The 16,448-nt window shown below is 39.3% G+C and overlaps 1 protein-coding gene across 1 annotated transcript; it reads left to right on the top strand.

The window, feature by feature from the left end:
* Window positions 1-1,269: 1,269 nt before the first annotated feature.
* On the top strand, window positions 1,270-16,260 carry ddx56 (DEAD (Asp-Glu-Ala-Asp) box helicase 56). Its single transcript, XM_080046220.1, has 14 exons — window positions 1,270-1,334; window positions 3,028-3,189; window positions 7,427-7,581; window positions 7,987-8,157; window positions 8,966-9,056; window positions 9,822-10,063; window positions 10,960-11,106; window positions 11,461-11,574; window positions 11,966-12,060; window positions 13,178-13,251; window positions 13,861-13,950; window positions 14,053-14,158; window positions 14,535-14,635; window positions 15,843-16,260. The coding sequence occupies exons 1-14, from the start codon at window positions 1,278-1,280 to the stop codon at window positions 15,909-15,911; spliced, it is 1,674 nt and encodes a 557-aa protein (XP_079902346.1). The 5' UTR covers window positions 1,270-1,277; the 3' UTR covers window positions 15,912-16,260.
* The last annotated feature ends 188 nt before the right edge of the window (window positions 16,261-16,448 follow it).

Raw genomic sequence — 16,448 nt, 5'->3', positions numbered from 1 at the left:
AAAAATAAAAAATAAAATAAAGAAATGTGGTGTTTAGGCTATATTTACCTGTGTGTGGGTTAATCGGCAGACTTATTGTTACACACGACTATGTTTCGTAGCCTATTGCACCCACCAGCATATTGCATATCTATATTGCTGAAAACTGTGGACGTATAGCCTAATGGTGTAAAAATGTGAATGAAAAATTGAAAAAAATGTGGTGGTAATTTTGGTGGGGGAAAAGGGTGTTATATTTACCTTTCTGTGGGTATATCGACCAGGCTAAAAGGCGAGCTGATCCGCGGCCATGTTATTGGGAGGATGGAGCCCCAGACATCTTCTCATCCTCTCAACAAGTATTTCGTTTATTCCTCCTTAGAGACGCGCGCGACTCTCACTTACACACGCACGTGACTTCACAAAAACAACAATGTTAAAATGTGTAGAATTTAAAGCGCTCTGTAGGATCCCGAACGCGGTGTTTTCCAGTTGTGGACTCGACTGAGGCTTATTTTTATATTTAATTGTTAATGATGCTCTGTGTCTATGTGTGTGTACGTGTGTGACGCGACGTTGGTGTTTCAAATGGTGGCGCCCTCTCCTGGACAAATTATGAATATAAAATTGCAAAACGTAAACAACCTCGCTACAGGTTATTTTCAGTGGCTCAGCTGCAGATTTTGATATTACATAAGAGGTAGGATTTATTCATATGCAAATAGAGTTTTAAAAGATATATAGGCTCATCTCATATCGCTATATAAAACTGATTTGATTACTCAATGAAATTATATTTATTTTGAAAAAGTCTCAGCCTCTGTTTTGATTTATTTAAAAAAATACACAATTCGGTGTCAAATGAATCTTGTACCTTAGTATCAGCGTTCGTTATACTGTATTACATTTTCATTTTATTTGTAAATGTATTTGTATTTATCTGTTTAGTCTGATTTTTTTTTTAGATACTTAATTTTTGATTTTTTTTAAGGAACACAAACACACAACTGAAAAAGTGAGAACACAAACAAAAGACCAAATAAAATAAGCAACTAACAAGGCGTACTCTACTTTACAGGTTTCTAAGGACATTGTTTGTTTAGTATGATTATGATTGGTTTAATTTAGATAAATAAAATATAATAAAACTAATATTGTTTTGCTATTTCACCATGTTTTATTTTATTTTATCACAAAATTATGGTTATAAATAAAAATCTAAAAACACGGATTGTGAACGCTTCATGACGTAAGCAGCTTGCGACGGCGACGCACATGTGGACAGAGAAGAGGAAAACATGGCGGCGGACAGACTTCAGTTCCATGAGATGGGCTTAGACGACCGTCTGTTAAAGGTAAAAACTCACTGACAATTATCACGATAGATGAAATAAACAATAAGAAGACGTTCAAACACCTAACTGGAGTTTAAAAAGGTTTAAAAACGGAAGGGAAATTAAAGACACGCGACGTAAACACACGTGAACTATCACAGATGTAAAATGAAGTCAGACGGACCTAAACTGAAATGTAACTCTCTTGTTCTGTGTGTAATGTGTAACCTTCTTCTCAGAGTGATATTATGCTTTTCTGTGTGTAAGAATTGGGAAAGCAGTTCGACAGTTTGTATAATGTGATAAAAAGGAGATAAGTTCATATCTATCTATCTATCTATCTATCTATCTATCTATCTATCTATCTATCTATCTATCTATCTATCTATCTATCTATCTATCTAAATGTTCAACCCTATTTTTAAATATTTATACATTTGGTAACAACAACCCTAATTCCTCATGTATAGTACGATGAACAAGAAGTTGTATTAAGTTTTCCTTTTTGACATTTAGAAATGAGATCATCACTTCGATATAACTCTGAGAAGCTAGTTCAGTCAATTATTGTAAAAGCAAACTAAAAACACACCTCTTTGCTTCTACCTTTTAACATAACTTATCATTTCAGTCCTAATACGTCACTGTCGTTACCCAAAATGTAATCAGTCGCTGTGATTATCATTTTTATGTTTAATTAATTTTTATGTTTAATTTTACATCCACTTGCACATGCATTTTATAGTATCACACTATTTACACATCATATTCATTTTCATCATGTTTTATATATTAAGTAATTTATCTTGTTTGTATTGTGTATGGTTTGTTGTTATGATATTTGTATTTTGCTTATGATCTGAGGCATTTTTTTGTGTGCATTTGGGGGTATAATAAATCTTGCTTGCTATATGAAGATGGCGATTTTTTTGTGATCAATGGTGTGGCTGTGAAATCAGTATATTTTGTTACAATGTGTATGTGTATTTCTAATGTGTATAATGTCATCATATTGAAGCCCTAGTCGGCCCTCGAGAAGCTGCTATAGATACATGTCTAGGTTAAGATGGCATTAGTGCAATAGCCTGTATATCCTATAGGCCAATATGTAATTTATTAATTTCCATGTATTTTTGTATCTCCTTTGTATACTGTATGATGTGTTATATGGACCTGTGTCTGCAATAAAAGCTTTATTATCATATATTGCAGACACCAGCCCAGGTCTGCAACCGCCTGCAATATGATACATTATACACATTAGAAATACATATAATATACATACATACAAACTATTTTAAATCTGCCAAACTCTACCTGTAACTGTTTTAATTAGGCTATATTGTACTTTCACCCATTTCATTTTAATTGCTACCACTTAATCTTCACCACTGTGTAAATGTTTCAATTGTTTTTCTCTTCACCTGTTGTTATGTATTTGATGTATTTGCGTTGAATATTGTTTATGTATTGTTGTTTTTCCTTTGAATTTGTTTGAACTCGACGTCATTGAAAATGAGGGTCACCCCTCAATTGGTCTCTCGAGGATAAATAAAAGTTATATGAATGAAAAAATGAAAAATACACATTATATCAAAGCTGCAACAATACTACTACTGCCTTCCTACTTTATTTGATCTTACTTTGTTAAAAAGGTGTGTTAAGTTCATTAAGTTATTTACTGGAATAAATATATAATTTATTATTATTTCAGGCGGTAGCAGACCTGGGCTGGTCCAGTCCCACTCTGATCCAGGAGAAAGCCATTCCTCTGGCTCTGGAGGGGAAAGATCTTCTGGCTCGAGCTCGCACTGGGTCAGGGAAGACGGCTGCGTACGCTGTGCCCGTTATCCAGAGGATACTCAACTCCAAACAGGTCAGTAGCAAATATATTCGGCAGTGGCGAAGTGGGTAGGAAGATTGCCTCTGGAGTGCAGGGTCGGAGGTTCGATTCCCCGCCTACCCGCCACATGTCGAAGTGTCCCTGGGCAAGACACTGAACCCCAAATTGCTCCCGATGGTTCAGAGAGCGCCTTGCATGGCAGCTACTGCCATCGGTGTATGAATGGGTGAATGTGGTAAGATATGTAAAGCGCTTTGGGGCTGAGAAAATCGGCTAGAAAAGCGCTATATAAGTCAAGTCCATTTACCATATTACTTCAGTGTTTTCCCTAGGATTGAGACATAGAGGTAGGGCAATTGATGGGCGCAAGGATGTTTTGAGCGTTCGTAATGTTGCTATGCTGGGACTTTTCAAACATGTGTGTCTATCTGCCAATAGCTCTTGAGGCCGTTGTATTAAACAATGTTTTGATGTACAGAGAAAGTTGTCTGTCTAGTTTAAATATAAAGCTTTCTCCAAAAAAACAAAACTATTGCCTTTACAGAGTTACAAGATACATTTCCCTTTTGTGTAAATCGTATCGTTATGAAGAGGCTTCCATTTTTCCAAAGATTTTCCCTGTATGTAATGCCAAGATAGTTGACCTCATGCATCGTATTTATTGTGTATTTTCTTGTCCTCCCTTTCACAGTGTATTGCCTAGATCAGGGCTATTCAATTAGTTTTGAATGGGGTCCGGTTGTTGGAAATGATCCAAAATGAGGGGCCAGAAAAAAATGCCTAAAATTGATGAGCATCACATCAATAGCTACATATATTGTAAAACACTACAACGACATAGGAGTGCATATATTGTCTTTATTTTATCAAATAGAGTTCACCAGCTTATAAAAAAAAATCCCTATTTGATTAACATAGGCTGCCTGTTGTTTAAGTGTTTAACAATCTTATCAGTTCAGGAAAACACAATAGGTTAACTCTTCAACAGCTTATCAAAATACAGGTAGGCCTAGGTTTACTAAGAGTGCAACAGCTTACAGTGTTTCCCCCAGAAAATGTCTTAGTCAAGGGGTCACTGTCCAGGGTCATGGGAGGCAAAAATGTTGGCTGTATTTTTCTCAAGGATGCCAATGCACAGTACAGAAATAAACAACTGCTTATTTGAATACAAAAAAACAACAGACACTGACTTTACAGTTGTGCAATTTTGTTTGCTATGTGAAGGTACACATTTTGTGCAAACATGCAGACAGTACAAAGCAAAGAAAACTTCTTCTGGTGCAATATTATGCAGACACACTAAATACAAATAATGAACCATACACTTAACATGTGTATGCACATCAAAGTGCAAATTCAACTTTTTAAAGTTCCATTTTGGATGAGGGGCTGTTGTGCGATTATTGTGGACAATAGGCCTACTGTGATGCGATGGCTATACTTCATTAATGGTTATTATTAGCCTACTTGCTTGATTTATTTTTAAATACAGAGGTTATTGGTCGTTTTGAAACATGTATTTCCCAATTTAAAACATAAAAATAAAGCAGCATTGAAAATTCATAAAATAAATCTTCTTGGCCTACACTAGCATGCTGTTCTACAAATAACTCAATAGTTAAGCAGTGGCGAAGTGGTAGGGAGTTCGCCTCTGGTGTGCAAGGTCGGAGGTTCGATCCCCCGTCTCATGTCGAAGTGTCCCTGGGCAAGACACTGAACCCCGAATTGCTCCCGATAGTTAGCTTAGTTAACTTAGCACCCTAGTGCTAAGCCTACCCTGCGTGGTAGCTGCTGCTATCGGTGTATGAATGTTTGTGTGACTGGGTGAATGTGTACAAAACAATGTAAAGCGCTTTGGGTCTGTGAATAACGGAGATAAAGCGCTATATAAGTCAATTTACCATTTACCAAGTTGAAATAATAAATACAATGTGTTTTCCCCTTAAAATGACTAAATGCATTTCAAAGACAGTAACAGTGTGACACTTCTTTAAACTTACTGAAACTTGGCTGGGCCATCACTCTCATGTATTTGTTACAGGTTTAGAAATAAAGCTCAGTTGTTTCCGCTGCAACACATTTATTTCCTGTTGGAAATATAAAAAGACTTTGTGAACATTCAAGTTGCGATCTCACTCAGTACATTGTTCCTGTATAGAACTACTTCGGCGCTACTGCCGTCAGTCTCCTAATCTAATACATCTCAAAACACATACTCTCAATAACAATACACCTTATAATACGCATTAATCAAATACACTTGTAATACACCTGCTACTCTTAGCACAGTACTCAGTATCTCTTCTACAGTTACTAGTCTAACTACCCATACTAGGCACCTAAATACATGTTCACTTTACTATTACATGGCCCACAGTTACTATTAACTGCATGCATTGGTGTGCTTTTTGTTGTTATTTATGTATTGACTCTATTTTTTATACATTGTACTATGGATCTTCATGTGTCCTGAATAAAATCATATATATATATATATATTAGTATGTAAACTCAGCTATGAAAATACTGTCTCCTTTAAGTGTAGAAATCCCTCCTTAAAGAGGACCTATGATGCTTTTTGACTTTTATGACCTATAAACGTTGTTATGATGATTCATAGTCATGCTTAACCATACTAAATTATCAAATAATGACTTACATGCATTTCGACGTATTCCCTTGCCGAAGCACAGGCGGAGGGAGCGGAGATTACCGAAGCACAGGCATGCTGGATCGCCAAAATAAGAGAAAGAGCTTCCCGAAAATCTACATAGTTTTTTGTGATGTGATTCGTGTCAGGTTGCTCTATAGCAGTGTAAAACAAGAAATTAAGACCAGAAAAGTAGTATAATAGGTCCTCTTTAAACATACTGTAAATAAAGGTAAACATAAATGCATAAACTCAAATGACCTCGAGCATTAAAATAACATTACTGCAGACTGAATCACTGTATAACCTGGTCTTATTACTGCTTTCTTGTTGTTAAACCTTTATGAACTACACTATACACTGCCTTAGCCTAATATAACTCTTCTTTAACCCACAGTCAGCAACTGTTTTATTCTAACAATACTCTCAAAGACACCAAAACAAAAGCATTTCAACACAGACTCTATTACACTCTTATCCAAACAAAGAACTGTCCCTTTAACCGTGACCGGGAGGAAATACCCAACGGCTATTAGCATTAGCATGCTAGCGGGGATTAGCTCGGCCCCGTTCATCAATAACCACTGCTTATTTTGTCTACCGACACATTCACTCGGTTCATCAAGCTTCAAACAGTCTGTCATCACTCCCGTGGCCCAACCCTACATAGCTACAAACAGTTATTACACTCGTTACACTCGTCTTGGCCCCAAACAGCCAGGACGTGATTAGCTTAACATTCAGCTGTGTCATCGCTATCGGCGCCCGCAATCTTAAACACGGGCAAGGCAAGTCCCCATACACAATCATAAACACTCTTAGCCCCGGTCAACTTAAATGTTTCCTATTAATGTCACAGGAGAAAGTCTTAACTCTAATAGAACATTGGTGTGTGTTTAGCATACCTGTTGGAAATATAAAAATACTTTGTGAACATTCAAGTTGCGATCTCACTCAGTACATTGTTCCTGTATAGAACTACTTCGGCGCTACTGCCGTCAGTCACCGATGCACAGCCAAGTGCAAGGCATAGAGCGCCCTCTGCTGGCGAAGACGAGTTTGCCTAGATTAAAATATACCCATTCAAAATACCTTGTGGTATATTATTAAACACCATAGTTAACCTCTGTTGTAGCTTTAAAATGTAAAAAGGGGGGGGGGGGGGCAAATAATAAATAATTAATAAACAGTGCCACATATTCATCAAACTTTTCTCTGCGCTGTCTGAGCCGATAGATAGGTTGTGTTGCCACGGTGATGTGAAGTCTTAAACTGTTCTAGCTTTGCAGTGCGGTACAATCGCAAAGCCGCATACACAGAGCAGCTGATAGAGAAACGCTTGGAGACACATGTGCACATTTATTTACTGCAGATTGCGGCCGTTATGACCATGCACAAGCACACATCACGCATGCTAGTACATTAATTGTGCAGCACATTTTTTTTGGGGGGGGGGTCGGTTGGTAGTCAAGGCGGGGCCAGTAAATATTCCTTCCGGATACGGCCCGTGGGCCGCCTATTGAATAGCCCTGGCCTAGATGTTCCTTTGTCCCTTTTCATCCTCGTGACCCTGTACATTGTGTTTATTGTGTTATTTTGTTGTTATTTCCTTTCCCTCAGACCGTGCGCGAGCAGGACGTGCGCGCTCTCATCCTCATCCCGACCAAAGAGCTGGGGCAGCAGGTCCAGGCCATGATCAGACAGCTAACGGCTTTCTGCTGCAGAGACGTCAGAGTGGCTGATATCTCCGGGAAGCAAGACCTCTCCGCTCAGAGGTAGGACACACTTCAGACTAATATTTTGCTTAAGAAAAAAGCATATTTCTAAGACAGTGAATCTATTTGGTTCATTGAGGAAAAAACAATCTTGCTTGGGTTTTTTTTTTCAGAAATGGCACCCTGATCAAGTGTTACTGGATAAAGTGACCAGTGTTTTATGAGTGAAAAAAATGCTAATGTAAATGCTTTACACATGCAATGAAGTACAGAGTTGAAATGGGGAGACAGACAGAGAGAGAGGGGGGATGACATGTAGTAAAAGTCCACAGGTCGGATTTGAACCCGTGACCACTGCAACGAAGGCCGGAGCCAATATGGTACGCGCTCTATCCACTACACCACCGGAGCGCCCCGAAATGTATTATTCGCTTCTTCTTCTTATTGTGTATTGTGTGTTTCCAGGCCGATCCTGATGGAGAAGCCAGACATCGTGGTGGGGACCCCGGCGCGGGTGCTGGCCCACCTGAGTGCAGGGAACCTGGGCCTCAGCTGCTCTCTGGAGATGCTGGTGGTGGACGAGGCTGACCTGCTCTTCTCCTTTGGCTTTGAGGCCGATCTCAAAAACCTTCTGTGGTGAGAACGATTTACTGTAAATGATGTCTTGAAATTTCAACATTTTCTCTGAACAGCTCCGGAAAACATTAAGAGACCAGTCTGGATTTTTCTCAAATCTTCATCTCTACATTACTTATTTAGAAATGCTCTTAATGACAAAAGATGTATTGGAATTTGGTAGAGATGTTGCCAGTAGTTTGTAGAATAAAACCAAAATGTTCATTCTACTCAAACCAAGAGAGACATTGAACAATTCAAGTGGTCTTTTTATTTTTTCCAGAGTTGTATATCCACATTCAGAGTTGATAACTGTTAAAGGGGAACGTGGGCAATAACAGTTTAGAATACTAGGATATTATTTTTTTAGCCCTTATCAACCAGCCCTACATAACAAATAATAAAACATGGTGGGGGCGCCTTTAGCTCAGTTGGTAGGGCGTCCCCCTCCCGGGCCGGGCCCAGCAGCAGACCCGGGTTCGATTCCCACCCGCAGTCGTTCTCTGCATGTCACTCCCCTCTCTGCCCCATTTCACCTCTGTCTCTCTGCACTATCAATAAAGCATAAAAATGCCAAAAAATATCTTTAAAAAAGTGAAGGATCAAGTGAAGTGTTTGTGAAGGATTTTTTGCCAATACAAAGACATTTTTTTTTTATTTTTATTTTTTTTCACAAGACTTCTTAACAAAAAAAACTTCCGTCTCTATCCTTATTTCAATCTGAGAAAAGCTCAGTTTGTGATGGGAAAACAACAACAACATTTATTGTTTATTCTCCCTTAAAATGATCCTGTTCTGTGTTAAATGTTTTGTTGTTGTTTTCCCCCAGTCACCTGCCAAAGATCTACCAGTCCTTCCTGATGTCGGCTACGTTCACTGAAGACGTTCAGGCTTTAAAGGAGCTGCTGTTACACAACCCGGTAAAGTCGTTTACACATTCACACACACACACACACACACACACACACAGGGCGTCTACAGAGTCTGGAAAAGTATAAAAAGTTTGGAATTTAAATTATGTAATTTCAAGGTCTGGATAGAAGTATAGAAAAAAATGTGTGTTTCTAGACTATTGCCCCTCCTCGCTAAAATCTAAATCTCTTTGAAAATAAAGCTAGATGGAAATTGTGAAATCTTTTGACATCGCACTGTCAAACAATCCTTGTCTGCATCTAGCGGCTAAAGCTGGGGTATGTGATTTCTGATTAGTCAAAATTAACATGAGTGGTACACTTTGACCAATCAGAGCGAGGCTCCGATTCTATAAAAACAAAAAAAAAAAAATCAGATTCTCTGTTCTTATTGGCTGTTGGGACTGTCCATTCACTTTGGCACGACTTTGTTGGTGTAGAGCGTGTCAGGGAGGGACCATAGGGGAGGGACCAAAGAGAACAAGTGGAGCGGTTGAGGTATTTGGATTCAAATCTCTATCCCAACTGCCATTTTCTCCCCAAATCCTCCACCCCAGCTTTAACATGCTTTTTAACAGTTGTATTTTAAAACCATTTATTGACATAATAAGCATCTAACTGTTTGTATTTAGAGGTCAAATATGGCCTGAAAAATATACACACACAATCAGAAAAGGTAGAAATGCTGCAATGATAGGCGTTGCTTACTTACTTCTGTCGTCCTTATATTGTGTTTGTACTTGTCTAATTCTTCTTCTTATTATTTAATTAAAGGTGATCTTGAAGCTGCAGGGCTCCCAGCTGCCTGACAGCAGCCAGCTGCAGCAGTACAGTATTAAATGTGAAGAAGAAGAGAAGTTCCTGCTGATCTACACTCTCCTCAGGCTGCGTCTGGTGCAGGGCAAGACGCTGGTGTTTGTGGGCGCGGTCGACCGCAGCTACAGACTCAAACTGTTCCTGGAGCAGTTTGGGATTCCTGCCTGTGTGCTCAACTCTGAGCTGCCTGTACACTCACGGTGAGAACAGTGACTTTTTACAGTGCAGTAGGTTGTGTTTTTTGATTTTTTTTTTCTTCTCCTAGAAGTTTATCTTTTATCAGCCGAACAACGCCCCTCTAACTGTGGTATAATGAGCACATTCCACAGCCTGTCGTGAGCTATTGCTTAAAGACCTACTTCACTGGTTGGAATATGAAGGTGTATTGAATTTGGAGATCCTATTTAGTATAAATGTGCAAAAAAAATTGAAATCAGATCATCCTAGCCTGAGAAAAGGCAGAAAGAGTGTTCTATGGTCTCACTGTCTGACCCTACATTTTCCTTCTTGTGACATCACAGTAAGGTTTAGGATTAACAGGACAGCTGGGCCGAGGGAAGACTGAGGGAAGAAAAACCTCATTCATTATCTTATAATAGTGATTTTATAATGATAGAACGCTGGTTCCGTATGGGTGAAGTATTCCTTTAAGTAATTGAAATCCAAGTGATCCATACACATCCAAATGGGGACTGCAGAAATACTTAAATTCATACAACACAGTAGCAAAAATGTCAGCAGAAATTGCTGTCGAACTGAACAGATTTGCAGCCCCAGTTATCCATACTGTAGATTCTTAATAATTGTTATTAATTAATGAATTTTTATCCTATTTTATTTCTGTTTTCTCTGTCCGTTATATGTTATCCTTGTGATTTTTTTTATTGTGTATGAGGGAAACCTCAGTGTCTTTCGAATGAAAATAAAGGTTATTTATTAATTGATTGATTGATTGATTGTGTGGTATTCTCAATTGTGTGGTATCTTTTAAAATGGGATATTATGTGAAAAGACTAATTTTAAATGTAGCCATTGACTAATAAAGTAGCTTTACTGAAGATTGTTAGTAACCAGAATGTCTATTGTGTCTCTGCAGGTGTCACATCATCACCCAGTTTAACCAGGGCTTCTATGATTACATCATCGCTACAGACGAGATGAGTCTGAACGACCCGACCGCTCCTCCTGCTGCTGCTGCTACCGGGAAAGGAAAGAAGAAGAAGAACGCAGACAAGGCCGGGAAGTGAGTATATGAGGATTTATTTTCCAATACTCTGAACCAAAAATCTCAACTTCTAAAGCACTTACATCAACTAAACTTTCCATAATCATTCTCAGCACTATTCTGAAGGTTATTACAGAAGGATTTGTTCATATGTCGTTAACTGTCTGATTTATGAGACATTTCTTGTTTAAAAACGTGCTGAAAATGCATTTTTAAGACCTGTACATAGTATTTCTTCAATTTATAAAAAAATAATAAATACTATGTACATCTTAAAAATGCATTTTCAGCATTTTACGACACTATAAAGTGTCTATTGTCCTTCTGTAGTGAGTATACTGACAGTATTTATCTCTATAATGTGTTCTTAAGGTCCAAGGACAAAGAGTACGGCGTCTCCAGAGGGGTGGATTTCCAAAATGTCGCTAATGTCATCAACTTTGATTTCCCCACGACAGTCGAGTCTTATATTCATCGAGTCGGAAGGTAAGAGGCTTCAAATAACTCACTATTGTATTAAAGGTGTTTCATCACAGCACACACACACACACTCCCTCTCCCTCTCCCTCTCCCTCTCCCTCTCCCTCTCCCTCTCCCTCTCCCTCTCCCTCTCCCTCTCCCTCTCCCTCTCCCTCTCCCTCTCCCTTTCCCTCTCCCTCTCCCTCTCCCTCTCCCTCTCACAAAGAGACCCACCATAGCTAGTAACATGCCAGTTTACAGAGCCTAGGCTGTTTAATAAATCTGGCGTTTTCACCACACACACACACACACACACAGTACGGACAGGTAGCTGCATGGCCCTATGTGTGGCTCTGTTTGCCTTCTCTGCAGTGATCAAACCCTGATGTGATATTTTTATTTTTGTTTATTCGTGTAGAACGGCTCGAGCAGATAACCCGGGCACCGCTCTGTCCTTCATCTCTACCACAGAGACCAGTGTGTTAGAGGAGGTGGAGGAGGCTCTCACTGGAGGTAAATACTACTACTACTATCTGTTTATATGTGTTTTAGTCCAAGTTTAAGCTTAAAGACCTACTTCACCGGTGGGAATATGAAGGTGTATTGAACTCTGAGATCCTATGTAGTATAAAGGTGTAACATTTTTAGAAATCGGTTCATCCTAGCCTGAGAAAAGGCAGAAAGAGTGTTTTATGGTCTCACTGTTTAACCCTACATTTTACCACTGGAGGTATCATGGCCGAATTCCACCGGCTGCGTCTCCGGTCCTTCTCCGCTCCAGCACGGCAGAAACAAAAATACAATTAAGAGCAGTCAGTGGGTGAGTTTCCACCACGGCCGCTGCGCCGTCTCTCTGCTCCGCTGCTGCTCCAGCTCTCCGGTGAAATATGCACTGCTTCTATTTCTGCCGGATGCCGGAGCTCACCGCATCAATTTAGCACAGAACACATCGAGATAGACAGGAACACAAGCGCCGACAAAACAATAAAACCTCCGGTTAATTTTCAAAATAAGACACTCGGTGTTCACTGCAGGTAACAATCTCAAAACAGAGACACATACGAGCATGTCCACTGCTCTTTTACTCGTTCGGATGGGAACAATAACCTTCCGTGCGTTCGTTGTTGTGTAAATACCATATAGGAGAATCATATTATCAAGAGCGATCGCCCGTCACTTTTATTACCGCGGGAACTCCTCGGTCTCGCGACTCCAGCTGTTCAGCGGAGCTGGCCGTGCCTGCTTTGAAAACGGAGCCGGTGGGTATTGCCGGACGTGAGCGCACGGAGCAAAACCGTTGGACACCGCACCCGCAGCCAGTGGAATTCCGGGGTTACACTGCTTCCAATCTGTTTATATAGAGATTTAATCCAAGTTTAATGTGAGTTTTTGTGACTTTTTAGCCATTTTATTAGACGTTTAGTGCATGACAGGTCAGTGATAAGTCAAAGAAAAAAAGGAAGGGAGCCTTAAAGGTACAGTGTGTAGTATTGATAGTTTATCTCCTGTGTATATATAAAAAGGTTCATTCTTAGGCTCATACTTATGAATATTTTATTACATTTCAAGTACTGTTTTTGTAATTACCGCACATTACAACATATGATTAATGTGTGTTTTGTGTTTTCAGATCTGGGTGATTCCGTCCTGAAACCGTATGAGTTTAAGATGGAGGAGATAGAAGGCTTCAGGTACAGGTGCAGGGTGAGTCTCATTTGTCTTTATTTCATATTTTCTTCAGCCGTTTCCTTTTCACAGGTTGATCAGATAAGACGCCCAAAAGAACTGTAATATTTAGCTTTGCTAGTTAAAGGTGCTCCGAGGAACTTTCAGTTTTGGTTAATTCTAGCGCCCCCCTTTGGACAAAAGCGGTAGTGTTTTTACTACGCCAGCTGTTGTTCCTGGGTGAGCGTACCCATGACAAAGGCATTAAGAAAAACTATATAAAAATAGCATTCTTTGCACTGATGGTCTCGTTTGCTGTTACATGTCATTTATGATCATCAGAGGTTAGACTGTTTCAGAAATATTGAAAAGTTCCTCAGAGCTCCTTTAAGAACACTTATACTGTCACACCATGTTATAAATGTTATGTATAGGATATTAATGTTAGTTTTGTGTGTGTGTGTGTGTGTGTGTGTGTGTGTGTGTGTGTGTGTGTGTGTGTGTGTGTGTGTGTGTGTGTGTGTGTGTGTGTGTGTGTGTGTGTGTGTGTGTGTGTGTGTGTGTGTGTGTGTGTGTGTGTGTGTGTGTGTGTGTGTGTGTGTGTGTGTGTGTGTGTGTGTGTGTGTGTGTGTGTGTGTGTGTGTTTAGGACGCCATGCGATCAGTAACAAAGCAGGCGGTGAAGGAAGCCAGACTGAAGGAGATCAAACAAGAACTACTCAACTCAGAGAAACTCAAGGTGAGTGAATGTTCCTCTGACACTCTTACACACCCATATAGTGGAGGTGGAAGAGTGTGGACATTTTTTAATCATATGTATGTTTTGTGTGTTTTCTCTCAGACGTATTTTGACGATAACCCCAGAGACCTGCAGCTGCTCCGACATGACAAAGATCTTCACCCCGCTGTCATCAAACCACATCTCAAGAACGTTCCAGAATATCTCGGTAAGACACAAAAAATAAAACGTTTTTCAATTAAGTTGGATATATAGAATAACATTAAAAGCCAAACAAAAAAGTGCCTTTTAAAAATATGAATCACTCTCTCTTTCTCAATGTAGTCCCCTGTTGTTAAAGAACCAGTACTCATTGTGTGACAAAAAGCATTGTAATGTTTCAATTGTTTTCTTTTTCTCTTTATCAGTTGTTGTGTATTTGCATTGTATACTGTGTATGTATTGTTGTTTTTGCTTTGCATTAGTTTGACTCGACATCATTGCAAATGAGGTTCACCCCTGAAATTGATCTCTACATTATAAATAAAGGTTAAATGAAAATAAATATATAGACATGTAACTCTTAATGTCCCTTTCCTCTCCAGTTCCTAAAACCCTGCGTGGCTCGTTGAACCCTCTGTCCGGCCGCAGGAGGAAGAGGATCATCAAACCCAAACCAGACGGAGTCGTCAAGACCAACTTCAAGGTGAGAACAGAACACACACACACACATCTCCATTATGTAAGGGTGAAGCGTCGGACAGATAGACAGTGCAGCCGGGCTTTGGTGGCTAAATACATGTAAACTCAGTTACAAACCTTTTTCAAATTAAACAGGAGTCTTACTCACCTTTTTAACGAGATAACCATTGACGTTTAGCCAGAGGACATTAAGTTTAGCCACTTTATTTTACTACTATCGTTACTACAGCTCTTGTGTTGCGAGCGCCATCCTGTGGTGTCCAGAGGCGATTGCACGGCAGGATATTTTAGGCTTTATAAATCCCTTATCAACACTGTTTAATCAGCGGCGAGCCGGCGACGCATTAAAGTGGACAGAATGTAAACAGTTCCATAGGTGTCCATACATCAGGGGTTAATCCACACCTATGGAATGTTCTCCAGCCAATCAGAATAGAGTATTCACACAGACTATGGTATAAACACAGTTATTAGGGGTGTAACACATACACATATTCCTATTCCCACCGAACCACACAGGCCGTACAGTACCGATTAACCAATCACACAAAAGTTCTCGGACAAGCTGCTAGAAGATTAAAAAAATAAAATGTATTGGTTTATTTGAGGGACATTGCACACTAAATTATTGCAGCTCTGTCATTTTCATTTTGTCACGAGAAGTTTGTTCTTTCTTCTTGCAGAGTAGGTAACAGGCTTAACTGTGATTTTCTTAGATAATAAACTGAATATCTGGGAACTATTTTCTGACTTTTATGTAGATTAAGAGATCATTGGAATAATAAATAATTAGGAAATAAACCATTTGTGTTTTCTCACTGTGTTGATGTCTTAAAAAAACTGAAATGTTAACTAATTTGAATGATATTTAGATTTCAGCTACAATTCTTATATGTACTGTATGGGCGGCTGTGGCTAGTGTGTAGGGCGGTCGTCCACTGGGCTACAGGGTTGGTGGTTGGATCCCCCGTCTCCCCGCCACATGTCCAAGTGTCCCTGGGCAAAGAGACATTGAACCCAGAATTTTCCCCGATAGTTAGCTTGCACCCTGCGTGGTAGCTGCTGCTGCTATCGGTGTACGAATGTGTGTGTGTGTGAATGGGTGAATGTCTGTCTACAAAACAATGTAAAGCGCTTTGAGTCTGTGACAAACCAGGGAAAAGAGCTATATAAGTGGAGTCCATTTACCATTTAAACTTTTTCTCTTGTAGAAGGTCGGAGGGAAGAATCCACTGAAGAGTTTCAAATACAGCGGATCAAGGAACAGGAAAGGAAAATGAGGAAAAATCAAAAACTGCATCTGAAATGTACAAATAAAGATGGATGGATCCTGGATATTCTAACTATACACAGACTCACCTATACGATAGTTTGATAGCTACAGTTTTCCCCTTGGTAGGGCGGATATAAACTGTATGGACTCTTCATGGATCATGGGAGAAAAATGGACATTAAATGCGGACTGATGTTGAACAAGAAAACAGCGAGAAAATGAGAATAAATAAGAAGTTTGAAATTGGATTTCTTTTCAAATCCAAACATGGAAAAATATGTGTGTATCCGTGTTATGTCTTTGTATTTCTTCTGTTTCAAAATCATTGAAAATGTTTATTAAAATAAAATGAAATCTTCCCAAACATTTAGTATTTGTTTTTGTTGTTCTACTCGTGTCATATTTACGAAGCTGACGACATGTAGACATTTTACTTTTGTTTGTCAGTTTGTTGGTTATTTGCCATAAACTGTTTGACCAATTATCCAACCAGCCCTGCCACGAATGCCAGATTAGCAGTTTTACAATTAGAATTATGATTTTT

The sequence above is a fragment of the Ammodytes marinus genome (genome assembly GCF_949987685.1).
Source record: "Ammodytes marinus genome assembly, chromosome: 18".
In the NCBI taxonomy this organism is placed as follows: domain Eukaryota; kingdom Metazoa; phylum Chordata; class Actinopteri; order Uranoscopiformes; family Ammodytidae; genus Ammodytes; species Ammodytes marinus.
This window is presented reverse-complemented; position numbering and strand designations above follow the sequence as displayed.

Excerpts from the sequence above, each read along its gene's own strand:
- ddx56 (XM_080046220.1), top strand. The coding sequence starts at position 1,278 with ATGGCGGCGGACAGACTTCAGTTCCATGAGATGGGCTTAGACGACCGT. Across the intron at positions 8,158-8,965 it reads GATCTCAAAAACCTTCTGTG|TCACCTGCCAAAGATCTACC; the intron begins GTGAGAACGATT and ends GTTTTCCCCCAG. Across the intron at positions 13,951-14,052 it reads TCAACTCAGAGAAACTCAAG|ACGTATTTTGACGATAACCC; the intron begins GTGAGTGAATGT and ends GTTTTCTCTCAG.